Consider the following 14507-nt stretch of genomic DNA (forward strand, 5'->3'; position numbering starts at 1 on the left):
TTTGAAAAAGGAAGGCCATGGAGATGAGAGAATTGCTTTTGTTTCAAGTGATAAGGTATCTTCTGGGGGAAGACATGAAAAATGGAAAGAAGGTTCCAGTAGATACTGTGACAGTGTAGTCTTTTCAATGATAACCACATGGGAAACCAGTGAAAAGTCAAAGATGGCTAATGTTTCAAGCCTGAGTTACAGGGAGGGCAGACGATAGTGCTTTTGACAAAAATTAGGAAGTCCAGTGGAATTTGGGGTGTTTTTTAAGAGGGTACTATGAATTTAATTTTAATATGCTGAGTATAAGGTAAATCTAATCAAAGTTCAGATTTATTCTGTATTAGACAGTAGGGACCTTAAAGATAATCCACAATTGTAGAAGATAAGGAAACCAGAGCCCAGGGAATTGGATTGGTTGTTCTCTGGTCACCCTGGTGAGTAGCTCTGGAGGCACTGAATCAGGGTTACTGTCCCATGCTTGGGATAGAGTAGGGCCTCCAGACAGAGCTGTGTAGAGTAGGACTTGGCAAATTACCATGGCCACCTGTTTTTATAAAGTTTATGGGAACACAGCCACGCCCACTTGTTTACATGTCACCTTAGGTGGCTTTCACTCTGCAGTGGCAGAGTTGAGTAGCTGTGATAGACATGTGGCTGGTAAGCTTGAACTGTTGGCACTCTGTCCCTTCAAAAGAAAAAATTTCCAACCCCCGATCTAGAGGATTAGTTGAAGTTGTCACCAACCCACCAGCAAACTCAAATGGTGAGTGGGCTGGAGGCAGTGAGACTCAGGGGGCATGGGGCAAACAGGAAGTGCTAAATGCTTCACCCAAAGCTACTCAGATTAAAACAGGCAAAAAGATGTTACCCTGACCACAAAACATATTGGGAATTGGTGTCAATTTATGGTCTGAACAGGGTTAGCAGGAAAAGCCAGGGCTAAAAATACAAACTTGGGAGTGTCCATAGAAGGGGGGTTTCTGAAGTGTGTACTGAGTAAGAGAAGGTATAAGAATTGGACCAAAGGCAGAAATCTGGGTGGTAGCTTCTTTTTTGGCTCTAAAGAGACACATGAACTAACAAAAGACAGATGCGAAAAAGCAGGAGTGGAAAATTTGTTAGAGACTAGTTTTTGATATCTGAGCCTTGAAGATTTTGATGGTCCAGTGCTTGAAGAGGTAGAGATCAGATTCGGTTTAACATGTTTAATGCATTATCTTTAATAGTAAAGAAATGTTAGGAGTTGAAAATATAATGTACTCATATTTTGTTTTTTAAATTCAGATGATGGAGCAGCTGCATCCCCTGACCTTGGGGACATGTCTCCTGAAGGGCCACAGCCTCCAATGATCCTCTTGCAGCAGTTACTGGCCTCGGCCACCCAGCCATCTCCAGTGAAGGCCATATTTGACAAACAGGAGCTAGAGGTACAGTAACAGCCTTGGCAATTTTAATTTGGTACATGAAATCAGGAACAATATTTTTTCCTAGATGTGTGTTTTCTTAAGGATATATTCTGAATTTTAAATGATATGCCAAAATAATTCTTATGACTGGTTCAGGTTTTAACCATGTTTGTCATAGAGCGTTATAATGCTAGTTAGAGGATGGGTGAGTTAAAGTTTAACCTTATTATTATTTTTTTTAAAGATTTTATTTATTTATTTGAGAGAGAGCGAGAGCAAGGTGGGGGAGGGAGAGGGACAACAGACTCTACACTGAGTGCGGAGCCTGATGCAGGGCTCGATCTTATGACCCTGAGATCTTGACTGAGCTGAAATCAAGAGTTGGGCGCTTAACCAACCAAGTCACCCAGGCATGTCAAAGTTTAACCTTATTTTGAATATGTGTGAATTATTTGAAAAAGTTAATGAGATTCAACATGGGTCAGATGCTCAAATATTTATGGTGTGATCTTTTTCTAGGAAATATTGTTGTTGAAGGAGCCCCATTAGACCTAGGAATATTGCAGTGGCATGTTTCTTCTACTCACTCCAAAGTCTTTCTTGGGCATGCCCTGTTGCTGCCAGGCTCACAGTCCTTGCCCTGTTGCAGAGCACATGTGCTGCACAGTATAACTTGGGGCTGGGGCTGTGGCCAAGTTCCCACAGAAGTACAACATGTGACCAGGTCTGAGAGTGATGTGGATTTTCATGGCCTGCAGCATGAAGGATTAGTTGTTTCTAAAAAATCCTTCTTTTGTGGCACCTGGGTAGCTTAGTCAGTTAAGCGTCCGACTTTGGCTCAGGTCATGATTTTGGGGTCCTGGATGGAGCCTGCATCAGGCTCCCTGCTGAGCTGGGCATCTGCTTCTCCCTCTCCCTTTGCTTCTCCCCCTGCTCATGCTCTCTCTCAAATAAATAAAATCTTTAAAAAAAATAAAAATTCTTCTTTCTATGTAATATGTAAAAAAACTCTGGATAAAATATCAAAGACAAAAGCAAAACCTTGAGTGCTCAGTTTGGCAGATGGAACATACTCTAATAGAAATCCTCAGAGACCAAGACTGCAGGGAGTTGAGGGAGTGAGGAAGCAGCTGCATCAGGCTGATGGGAGGGCTGGCAGCAATCAGGTGGGAGGAAGGTGGAGTGCAAAGGGAGAAGGCAAGAAATGTTGGGCATGAGGATAGGGAGCCGTGCCTTCTTTGAAATGGCCTGAATGCCAGCTACTTGTTAGTTCTAAAAACCACTAAGATGAGAGTTCAGGTTAAAGTGGACACAGTGTGGCAGCGTTTCTCATCACCCGTAGAGCTAAAAAGAGGACACCGAGAGCAATTAAAGAGTGAATGGGGCAGAATGCAACCTGAAATCACACTGGGAGGTGCCCAGTGTTAAGAAAGATGTAGAAGGAAACACAGAGTTATCGTTAAGAATTGAGAAGGACTGTTGCAGCAAAGAGAGATCTTTTTTTTTAAAGATTTTATTCATTTATTTGAGAGAGAGTGCAAGCAAGAGAGCAGCAGAGGGAGAGGGAGAAGCAGACTCCCCACTGAGTAGGGAGCCCGATATGGGACTCGATCCCAGGACCCTGAGATCATGACCTGAGCCGAAGACAGATGCTTAACTGACTGAGCCACCCAGGTGCCCCATAAAGAGAGATCTTTCATTGTTTTGTTTGTCTCCATTGATTCTGATGGAAATTCAGCCATCATTCTTTTTATTTTTTAACTTATTATTATTATTTTTTTAAGATTTTATTTATTTATTTGAGGCAGAGAGAGAGTGCAAGTACAAGTAGAGGGAAGGGGCAGAGGGAGAGGGAGAAGCAAAGTCCCTGCTGAACGGGGAGCCCCATGTAGAACTCGATCCCAGGATTTAGAATCTTTTCTGAGGTTTCAGTGGGAACCTTACACCTTGACCAACTCCATCTAACTTGGTTGGACTGGGACCTCAGACTGTCTCTCTAGCACTGGGTAGCTATAGAATCCCTCTAGCCTTCCAGCATTTCCTTTACGCTGGACTTCAGGGTCTCACAATGCTTAGTTTTGGAATCAGTCAGTAATTTGGGATAGTCTGTGTACAGATTTTATGATTTCTCCCTCCTTTCTAATTGCTCTGGCAAGACTGAATTCCAGCCTCTGACTGTAGTCTAATAAACACTGCCCTGTCAGCTTCCCTGCTGGTTTCCCTTGTGGTCAAGGGTTGTACCTATTCCAGTTTTGACTGCTTTGGCTATTCTCCCAGACCTTCAAACAGTTTTTGAAAATATTTTGTTCAGGGTTCATTATTATTAGTAGAGACTTAGTCCAGTGCACCCTAAGTCCCCATTACCAGAACTTCTAACTCCGTCTAGTTCAGAATTGTAAGCTTTTAGAATGAAGCCTGTCACTTCTGAGTTATTCACACTTCACAGCAAACCTTTGGTTTTTAACACTTCTAAGCACTGAAAGGCTTAAGGGAGTCCTCGGTTTCTCTTAATTTCTTCCTCACATGCTCAGTTTAAAAAAAAAAAATAGCAAGTCTTAGACCCTATGAGAGTAACTGGAGATGAGGAGCAGAGAGTTTCGAGTAGTTCAGGGAAAGGGTTGTGTGTACTGGAGGTAGGGAGTCCCAGCTATAGACCCTGGCATGCATATGTTCATTGATTGATTGTAATTTGTTTCCCAGTATTTTTTATTTCCCTTATTTTTTATACCATGTTTAACTCTCAGAGTGGTTCTTTTACCTGTGAATCATTGAGAGTTGACTGGATGGTACATGAGAGAATCACATGCCATCTCTGGGTTATCTTACAGAGGAAAAGAGCAGGAGACTGTGGACGCTGCCTGGTCATGGGGAGGGGTTCAGGGACTCCTTCCTTCCCATCCAGCCCCACTCACTCTGCATTTAACTTGCTCAGCTTGTTTCCTACTCAGAGTGGCTGTGAAGTTTAATGGACATTGATAATTGGCTAATTTACTGGGCGCTGTGTATGCTGAAGCAGGAGTTATTTGACCATCACATCTTTCCACTGCATTAAACTATGAAAGTTGTCTTTGTTGTTTAACATGTTTTATCCATTCAGTTAAAAATAACACATGTAAGTCTGACTTTCCTATACTTCTGTACTGCGTTTCATAGTAGAAGCTCGTAATTTCCATTTTCTTAGACTGCTTAAGTCTCTTGACTTTTCTTAAAAAATATATATTTTTTATTTTCTTAAAGTAGGCTCTATACCCAAGGCGGGGCTGGAACTCACGACCCCACGATCCAGAGCTGCGTGCTCTACCAATTGAGCCAGCCAGACACCCCAGTCTCTTGCCTTTTATAAACCTCCCAGCTCCACTCTCATTTGTCCAGGCTGCAGCTCTGGCTGTATGTCAGTATTTGGCTGTGGAGTCCACTCACCCGTCGAGCCCAGTGTTTGAAGACTGCAGCTCCAGTGAGGCCACAACGCCTGTCCCTGTGCAGCATGTTCGCCCTGTCAGAGCAAAGAAGCGCAAACAGTCACCTGCCCCTGCTCTGCCTATTGTGGTTCAGCTCATGGAAATGGGATTTCCTAGAAGGAACATAGAGTTTGCGCTGAAGTCACTCACTGGTGCCTCTGGGAATGCTGCTGGCTTGCCAGGTATGTTGTTTTCCTTGTGGGTGCTGTGCCCACACGTTCGTTTGTAGGTTTACCTTGAAATGCTAACATCAGCAGCCTGCAGGCAGGGTGGTGCTGTAGATCCTCACTGTGGGTGCTCTGTGTGTGCTTGCTTGTAGGCGTGGAGGCCTTGGTTGGGTGGCTGCTGGACCATGCTGATGTGCAGGTCACAGATCTCTCGGATGCAGACACAGGGTCTGAGGAGTGTTCAGATGAGGAGGTGGTGGAGGATGTGGACGACTCGGCCTACGCTGTGGTCAGTGCCTCCTGTGTGGTTGCCCCACCTTTTTGTCAACCTGATCTGTGCTCTGGGTTTCCTGCATGCTGTTCCATGGGGCCTCTCTGCAGTTTTGCCACTCACATAATGAAGCTGCCAAGTGCTGACTGGGTTTTCTGTGCCTTAATTACTTCAGCTTTAAATCAGCCCCTTGTTCCAACATCTAATGATGTTGGGTAGCCATTAGACTATACTTTATTTAAAAAACATGTTTTATATGACACAGTGACTTCTGATTTAAGTAAATCATTTCATGGGATTAATTTGGAAATGTCTCAGAAATTTTCTGTACTTTAAGCTTTTCATATTCATTCTGTTTACTATAATGTTTAATATTTTTAAAATGAATGTTTAGTGAAAATACAGCATAATATTTCATAGTTTACATTTTAATATTAAAGATTTCACATACTTCTTTTTAAGTAGGTTTATCTGGCTTACAATTTTTAAAAAATATATTTATCTTTTGTAGTCTACTGGTGCTGTTGTAACAGAGAGCCAGACGTACAAAAAACGAGCTGATTTCTTGAGTAATGATGATTATGCTGTGTATGTGAGAGAGAACATTCAGGTGAGTAAATGCCTTAGCCAGGAGCTTTGCTCAGGTTTCCAGTCAGCAATGTTCAAGCATCTTAGAAAGTCAGAAGCCTGGTAGGGGAGGGCACAGCACCCAGCAGGGAGGCCACTGTCACTAGAGCAGAGGACAGAGGAACAGAAGATGAACAAGGGGTGCTAGAGCTAGAGAGCAAAAGGTGGTTTGTCCATAATGACATGGCACAGAGACATGTGCTTCTCAATTATCCCCATTTTGAACACTTTTAAAAATCTATTTTTGCTTGTTTTTCTTACATCGTTCTTACTGCCAATTTTTAAAAATCTTGTTAGGCTCTTTATGTAGTCCTTTCTGCATCTTAAATCCTTTCTTTTCTTGTTTTAATTCTTTTCTGGTTAGTATACTTCAGAGAAAATCCCAGAAATCATCTCATTTCATCTGTGAATATGTCAATGTAGATAAAGGATCTGTCTTTTTTGTTTTTTTAAAGTAAGCTGTATGCTTAGTGCAGGGCTTGAACTCACGACCCCAAGATCAAGAGTCCCGTGTTCTACTGGGTATGCCAGCCAGGTGCCCTGATAAGGATTTGTTTTTAACATAACGTTACTGTTACCTAACATTAGGTAACAAAATAAACAATAATTCCATAATATCATCTTCTATCCAGTGCTTGCTGAGATTTCCTGTTTTCTCAGAAATTGCTTTTTAAACAGTAGTATTTTTGAATTTGGATACAAGTAAGGTCATACACCTTACATTTAGGTGATGTCTTTCTGAAGTGTCTTTTTTTTTTTTTTTAAAGATTTTATTTATTTATTTGACAGAGATAGAGACAGCCAGCGAGAGAGGGAACACAAGCAGGGGGAGTGGGAGAGGAAGAAGCAGGCTCATAGCGGAGGAGCCTGATGTGGGGATCGATCCCAGAACGCCGGGATCACGCCCTGAGCCGAAGGCAGACGCTTAACGACTGCGCCACCCAGGCACCCCTCTGAAGTGTCTTTTAACCTGGAACAGTTTTCCCCTCCTTTTTTTCTCCTTTTCATGTCATTTATTTGTGGCTAAACTTTGTTGGATCACAGCTTCCTCCCTCCTCTGCATTTCCTGTAAAGTCAGAATAAGGTCTGGTGGGGTTGGAGGGAGCTGTTGGACTCAGGCAGTATCTTAGGCACGAATGCATCATATGGACCAGCATGCAGTATTGTTGGTTAGGTCTTGTTAGTCTACTTCCATCTGTTAAGGAGTTCTCTGTTGTTCATTTTGGTGCTTTGGTAGCCATTTGTGTCATCACCTAGACTCATCATGAGGGCTTGCACAGTAGTGGTTTTCTAACTTTGTCATGCCTTCCAAATTTATTAGCTAGAGTTTATTCTCTGAACTCTTTTTGAATCAACTTTAGTTATTCTTTATAATACAGTTTATATAGGAAAGACAGAATAAATGCTTGTTTTGTTTTTGTTTTGCTTTATCAATTTTCAGAATGGTGAATTGGTACCATGGAACTTACAGAGGTGACCAAGAAACTTTGCTTATTATCATTGTGATGAATTTATTGGCTGATATGTATTTGCTGTGTTTCAGCCATTATTCCTATTGATCAAGTTGTTCTTTTGAGTGAACACTTTGATCTTTGAGAGCTCCCTTGCTTTATGGCATAAGTTGATCCATGTTCATCTTAATGTATTTCCTGCTCCAGACATTGAGCCAGCCAGTTTTCTAAAGAGCCCTGGTTCCATTTAGTGTAAAATGATTTTGAGAGTACACTCTGGGTGCTAGAAGAAATCCTTTCTTAGAAATAGAATAATGCTACTTATAATTGTTCATTTCATCTATACACTGGATTGGATTTTTATTTTAATTTTAATCTTAGGTGGGAATGATGGTTAGATGCTGTCGAACATATGAAGAAGTGTGTGAAGGAGATGTGGGCAAAGTTATTAAATTGGATAGAGATGGACTACATGACCTCAATGTGCAGTGTGATTGGCAGCAGAAAGGAGGCACTTACTGGGTTAGGTATATTCATGTGGAACTTATAGGTGAGCACATTCTTAAGTAAGTTCTTTTACTTTTTCTTAAGTAGAGACAGAATTCTCAGGAATAAATACTAATTATAGTTTGCTTATTATTGTAATCTCTAGGCTATCCTCCACCAAGTTCTCCTTCTCACATAAAGATTGGTGATAAAGTTCGTGTCAAAGCCTCAGTCACCACACCAAAATACAAGTGGGGATCTGTGACTCATCAAAGTGTGGGGGTTGTGAAAGGTAATATTTTCCAGGCAACAAAATTCCAGATGCTAGCTTTTCATCAGCTAATGTAATAAACTCATTTCTTTTTCATTCAAGGGCAAGAAAAAACAAGTATGATGAAAGTGTATGATCTATAAATAGCATTTTTTTGCTTGTCAGTGCTCTCTAGACCAGGAACATGCCTATAGTTGATAGAGTGAGGTTTATTAACTCATTAGCATTTGGGAGGATGCATACCCTGGAAAATGGGGTTTCTCCATAAGTGGGTATAACAAAGGACTAATTGGGTTTGTGTTGGATATTTTGGGAAGGGTTCAAAGGAGTGGGGGTAATTCTAAGAATGGGTGTCTTAATAATAAATATTAATCTGTAAGGCAGGAAAAAAAATGCAGCTAGGATGGAGTTAATGGTTGGCAAGGAAGCAGTTGTTCATACTAACCAGAATGGGGGAGGTGGGAGGTTGGGGAGGGTGTCTGGTTGTGTTTGTGGTTTGGATTAGATTTGAACTTGATCAGACTGACTAAAGAGTGGTTTTGCCTTTGTCTTGATCTGTCACAGTCACAGGGTAACCTTGTTTGATGTTGGTGTTCTGTAAACTTGTTCTGTCATTCTGCCAAATGGCCTATATGTGAGTGGCTAACTCCCTCAGTTGGGGACTATTTCTGTCTCTCTCTGCTATAATAAAATGTAGGACTAAATTTAAGAAATGGAAAGGTGCAAATGATGTGAATTAAGAACTGGAAACACAAAATTCTTTTCAGTTTATATTTAATGTGATATTATTGAGATTTCAAATCAAACACATGGTATACATTAAAAGGTATCCTACCTCCATTTTAACAATTGCATGAGAAGTAATTAAAAATGCATGTGGTTTTATTTTATCTTTAAACTCTTTTAAGGCCATAAAGAGATCCTGTTTTGTTTTGTTTGAACCTTGTACAAAACCCTCTTACTGTTAAATAGCTTAGATTAGAAATGGTAATAATGGTGGTGCTTCCCCAGTGTGTGGGAGTGTTAGAATGTTTCAGGTTACATAAGAACAAATGGCTTATTTAACATTTTACTTTAGTTTAACATTTTTCTTTACTTAAGAGGCTCTTAAAAGCTTTATAAGTCAAAACACAGATAAATTTTATCTGTGCACAGATAAATAAGAACTTGGTTCAGAAGTTAATGTTTAAGTAGCAGAGTGTTCTCACCAAAGGACAAGAGATCTCTTAACATTATTATTGTGGTTCTTATTTCCTAAGATACTAAATGAAGTTTTTGACTTGATATAATTAAAAACAAAGAAACAAACTGTGGAAAATGTCAGACATATACAGAAGTAGAGAATATAGCGTAATGAACCTCCTTGTGCCCATTACCTGGCTTTAATAGTTGTCTACCCCTGGCCAAGGTTGTTTCATCCATGATTCCCTCCCTTGATTATTTTGAAGCTAATCCCTGATTGACATGATGTGTTAGTCCATCCATAAGTATCTTGGTTTGTCTTTCTCTGTAAAACATAAATAACTACAGTATAATTATCACATGATTAGGTATAGTTTAAATTTTAACATTAGGTTTTTATTGGTGACCAAGATGTTTCAGCAATTTCTGTTGTGTCCTAGCTTTCAGTGCAAATGGAAAAGATGTCATCGTCGACTTTCCTCAGCAGTCTCACTGGACCGGGCTGTTGTCAGAAATGGAGTTGGTGCCTAGTGTTCATCCTGGGGTTACGTGAGTTAATTTTTATATTGCTAGATTTGTTTGGGAGGAATAGTTTTCTTTGGAATTAAACTTAATAAATTGCCTTAATTTAATAAATGACCTTATCTTTTTCTTAACAACCCAATGGTTATTTTAAAAATAGGTGTGATGGCTGTCAGATGTTTCCTATCAATGGATCTAGATTCAAATGCAGAAACTGTGATGACTTTGATTTTTGTGAAACATGTTTCAAGACCAGAAAACACAACACTAGACATACATTTGGCAGAATAAATGAACCAGGTATGGTAAAATGGTTATGCTCTTTTTCATTAAAATATTATTAATGAAATCATTATTGTGCACACATGTTAGTTTGCTCTTTAAAGTTCATGTTTATATGGTGAGCACTGCACAGTGTACACAGTAAAACAAGAAAGATGCACACACTTGAAAATTTGCTATCTTTTTTTTCAAGCAATGAGGGACTACGGGAATTAGAATAATGGTTTGTTTGCTTGTATTTCCATAAATAACATTAAAAGGTCTCAAGAAACTAATAAATGTTTTGTTGCATGGGGTGTGGAATTGGATAGATGTATGTCTTTATGTCTTTTATTATATCTTTTTTTTAATTGTGGCAGAATATGTACAACAAATTAAAATTTGCCATTTTAATCACTTTGAAGTGTACAATTCAGAGAATGTTGCACAACCATCACCACTATCTATTTCCAAAACTTTTTCACCACTCGAAACAGAAACTCTGTACCATTAAGCGATAATTCCCCATTCTCTCCTCCCCCAGTTCTTGGGAATCAGCTTCCAGTCTCCGGGAATTTGATGACACTAGGTACCACATGTAGGTGGAACCAAAATTTGCCTTTTGGTGTCTGGCTTATTTTACTTAGGATTATGTTTCCAGGGTTTATCCATGTTGTAGCATGTGTCAGAACTTCATTTCTTTTTATGGCTGAATAATATTTCATATATCCCACATATTGTTTATCTATTCATCTATTAATGAACATTTGGATTGTTTCTACCTTTCAGCTATTATGAATAATGTTACTATGAACGTTGGTGTATAGATCTGTTTGAGTTCTTGTTTTTAAAATTGGGAGTAGAATTGCAGGGTCATATGGTAGTTCTTTGCGGAAACTCCGAAATGTTTTCCACAGTGGCTGTACCATTTTATATTCCCACCAGCATGTTCTCAGCAACATTTGTTATTTTTCATTTTTTTAAATTACAGCCATTCTAATGGGTGAGAAGTATTACCTTGTGATTTTCATTTCAGTTTACCTAATGACAAAGGACATTGAGCCTCTTTTCATGTCATTTTGGCCATTTGTATATCTTTTTGGAGGATATGTCTATTTAAGTCCTTTGCCCATTTTTAAACTTTTGATGTTGAGTTTTAGGAAGTCTGTAAGGGGCACCTGGGTGGCTCAGTCGGTTAAACAGCTGCCTTCGACTTAGGTCGTGATCTCAGGGTGCTGGGATCGAGTCCCATATTGGGCTCCCTGCTCAGCGGGGAGTTTGCTTCTCCCTCTCCCTCTTCTGCTCCCCAGGCTTGTGCTCTCTCACTTGCATTGTCTCTTAAATGAATGAATAAAATCTTAAAAAAAAAAAAAAAAAAAAAAAAGAAAGAAAAAAGAATTCTTTAAATATTCTGCACATTGAACCCTGTCAGGTGATTTGCAAATATTTCGTCCCATTCTTTGGGTTGTCTTCACTTTCCTGATGGGATTCAGTGATGCATAAGTTTTTAATTTTAATGAAGTTCATTTTACCTATTGTTTCTTTTGTTGCCTGTTGGTGTTGTATTCGCTTTCGGTGTCCATTTCAGAGACCATTGCTAAATCCAAAGTCATGAAGATTAGCACCTGTTTTTCTTTCTAAAAAGTTAGTTTTAGCTCTTAAACTTAGGTTTTGATCCATTTTGAGTTAATTTTTGTACATGGTATAGTATTAAGAGTTCAATTTCATTCTTTTACATGTGTACATCCAGTTTCCCATCACTGCTTATTGAAAAGACTGTCCTTTCACCATTGAATGGTCTTGGCATCCTTTTTGAAAATCAACTGGCCATTGATGTGAAAGTTTATTTTTAGGCTCCCAGTTCTGTTCTGTTGGTCTGTTTGCCTGTCCTCATGCCAGTAGCAAACCATACATTGTGATTTTGTCAGCTTTGTAGTAAGTTTTCATATTGCGAAGTGTGAATCCTCCAAATGTTTTCTTGTTTCTCAAGATTGATTTGACTATTTGGTATCCTTTGAAATTCAGTATAAATTTGGGGGTGGATTTTTCTACTTTGGTAAGCAGTAGTTTTATAGGAATTGCATTGAATTTGTACATTGATTTGGGCAGAATTGTCATTTTAATAATGTTGAGTTTTCCAGTCCATGATCAAAGGGATATCTTTTCCATTTACTTAGGACTTTCTTTCTGCAATTTTTCTTTCAGCAATGTTTTGTGATTTTTCAGTGTACAGGTCTTGTACCTTCTTGATTAAGTTTATTTCTAAGTATTTTTTATGCCATATTAAATGGAATTCTTAATTTCCCTTTTGGAATGTTTGTTGCTAGTATATAGAAATATACACTACACTTTCAACACATTTTGTGTGTTGAATTAATATCTAGCAGCTTGGCTGAATTTTATTTATTGTCTCCTACAATTTTTTTTGTGTGGTTTCTTTTGGGTTTTCTACATATAAGATCATGTTATCTCTGAACCAAGATGGTTTTACTTCTTCCTTTCTGATTTCAATACCTTATATTCCTTTTTCCTGCCTTAGCTAGTTCTTCCAGTACTAAGTTGAATAGAAGTAGAGAAGGTGGGCATCCTTGTCTTGCTCCTGAATTTAGGGGGAAAGATTTCAGTCTTTCACTTTTCTTTTTTTTAAAGATTTTATTTATTTATTCGACAGATAGAGACAGCCAGCGAGAGGGGGAACACAAGCAGGGGGAGTGGGAGAGGAAGAAGCAGGCTCATAGCGGAGGAGCCTGATGCAGCGCTTGATCCCATAACTCCGGGATCACGCCCTGAGCCGAAGGCAGACGCTTAACCGCTGTGCCACCCAGGCACCCCTCAGTCTTTCACTTTTGAGTATAATGTTAGCTGTGGGTTTTTCATAAATAGGCTTTCTCATGTTGAGGAAGTTCCTATCTAGTTCGAATTTGTATTATTCTCTTAGTGGGAAATTTGTAGAATCTAGAGTTATCTCCTTTTCAAGGCTAACTTAGAATAATTTCTTTTTTTTTCTTGATTGGCCTGCCATGGGCTTATCAGTTTAATTAGTCTTTTCAGAGAGACAAGTTTTGGCTTTTTTGCTATTTCTCATATCTTTATTCTTTCTTTTTTTTTCCTATGGAATTTAGGTTTAGGCTGATTCCCCCCCCCCCCCATCTTCTTGAGGTTAATGCTTATCTCATTTTCTCACTCTGTCTTTACTAATATATGAACTTAAAAAATTTTTAGGATTGTTTTTAAGCAAGACTTAAGCTGTATCCTGCAATACTGCTATATAGTGATAGCTCATTATTTATTTCTAATTCCCTGAGAATTATTTTTTTGTATTCATTGGTTTAAAATTTTCAAACATATCAGCATTTTTACTGGTTTCTGCATTGCATTTAGAGTATGTATCCTGATTGACCTTTGACACTTTTTGAAACTTTTTTATGATCATAGAACTTAGTATATGATGGGATTTTATAAATGCTTTATGTGTGCCTAAAAAAATATCTCCTGTAGTTCTGTGACAAAGTTAGTGTTTGCTTAGTGTATCTTTATTTATTTACTATTTTTAAAGATTTATTTATTTTAGAGAGAGAGAGAGAAAGAAGATGGTGCATGTGAGGCGGGAGGGGCAGAGGGCGAATTAGAGAGAATCTTAAGCAGACTCCCTGCTAAGCACAGAGCCTGACACGGGGCTTGATTCCAGGACCCCGAGATCATGACCTGAGCCGAAATCAAGAGTTGGACACTTAAAACAACTGAGCTACCCACGCACCCCTTGGTGTATCTTTTTTTTTAGGCTTTTACCCTCATTCTGTATTCCTGTATTTTTTTATATATTTCTTATAAGTTGTAAATAGTTTTTTTAAATTCCAGAATGCTAATGTTTGTCTTTTATAGGGATCATTTAGGTATTTAAGGCAATTGCTGATGTATTTTTATTTAAATTGACCACTTCTCAGTGTTTTTATTTGTCCCTCCTGTTCTCCGTTCCTCTTTCTACATTCTTTCTTTCTTTGGACTGATACATTTTTTATTATTTAACACCCCAGCCCCCCCTTGGCTTAGAAGTTACACACATTTTTAGTATATATTTAATCTCCGTAAGTAGTGTATATGTTACACACATTTTTAGTATTAGCAGTTACTCAGAATATTTAAACATCCATTTTTGACTTATCAAAATCTAATATTACTTAATATATTTACTCCTAAGCAATGCAAGGACCTTAGATCCCTTTAGCTTTATTTAGCCTCATTCTGATTTAAATTATCATGTTTTTATTATGTCTTACAATTTTACACATACACATTTTTAACCATACAAGACATAGTATTGCTATTGTATATAGCCAGTATTTATTTAGATTTTTTCACATACTTAATATTTCATTTTTTCATTTTTTCCTGTATCTTTCATTTTTTATCTATC

At 38.6% G+C, this 14507-nt stretch overlaps 1 protein-coding gene across 5 annotated transcripts in view; it reads left to right on the forward strand.

Annotated features, from left to right (window-relative positions):
• Window positions 1-14507, forward strand: part of HERC2 (HECT and RLD domain containing E3 ubiquitin protein ligase 2) — a 237594-nt gene that overhangs the window by 135216 nt on the left and 87871 nt on the right. For all 5 annotated transcript variants that reach the window (XM_026510286.4, XM_026510288.4, XM_026510289.4 and 2 more), the window contains exons 45-52: window positions 1276-1418; window positions 4770-5037; window positions 5175-5311; window positions 5805-5903; window positions 7753-7921; window positions 8024-8149; window positions 9751-9859; window positions 9993-10132. In XM_026510286.4, the coding sequence (XP_026366071.1) occupies window positions 1276-1418; window positions 4770-5037; window positions 5175-5311; window positions 5805-5903; window positions 7753-7921; window positions 8024-8149; window positions 9751-9859; window positions 9993-10132 (1191 nt within the window). The remainder of the gene's footprint in view (window positions 1-1275; window positions 1419-4769; window positions 5038-5174; window positions 5312-5804; window positions 5904-7752; window positions 7922-8023; window positions 8150-9750; window positions 9860-9992; window positions 10133-14507) is intronic.

This window comes from Ursus arctos, unplaced genomic scaffold (assembly GCF_023065955.2).
Source record: "Ursus arctos isolate Adak ecotype North America unplaced genomic scaffold, UrsArc2.0 scaffold_28, whole genome shotgun sequence".
NCBI lineage: Eukaryota > Metazoa > Chordata > Mammalia > Carnivora > Ursidae > Ursus > Ursus arctos.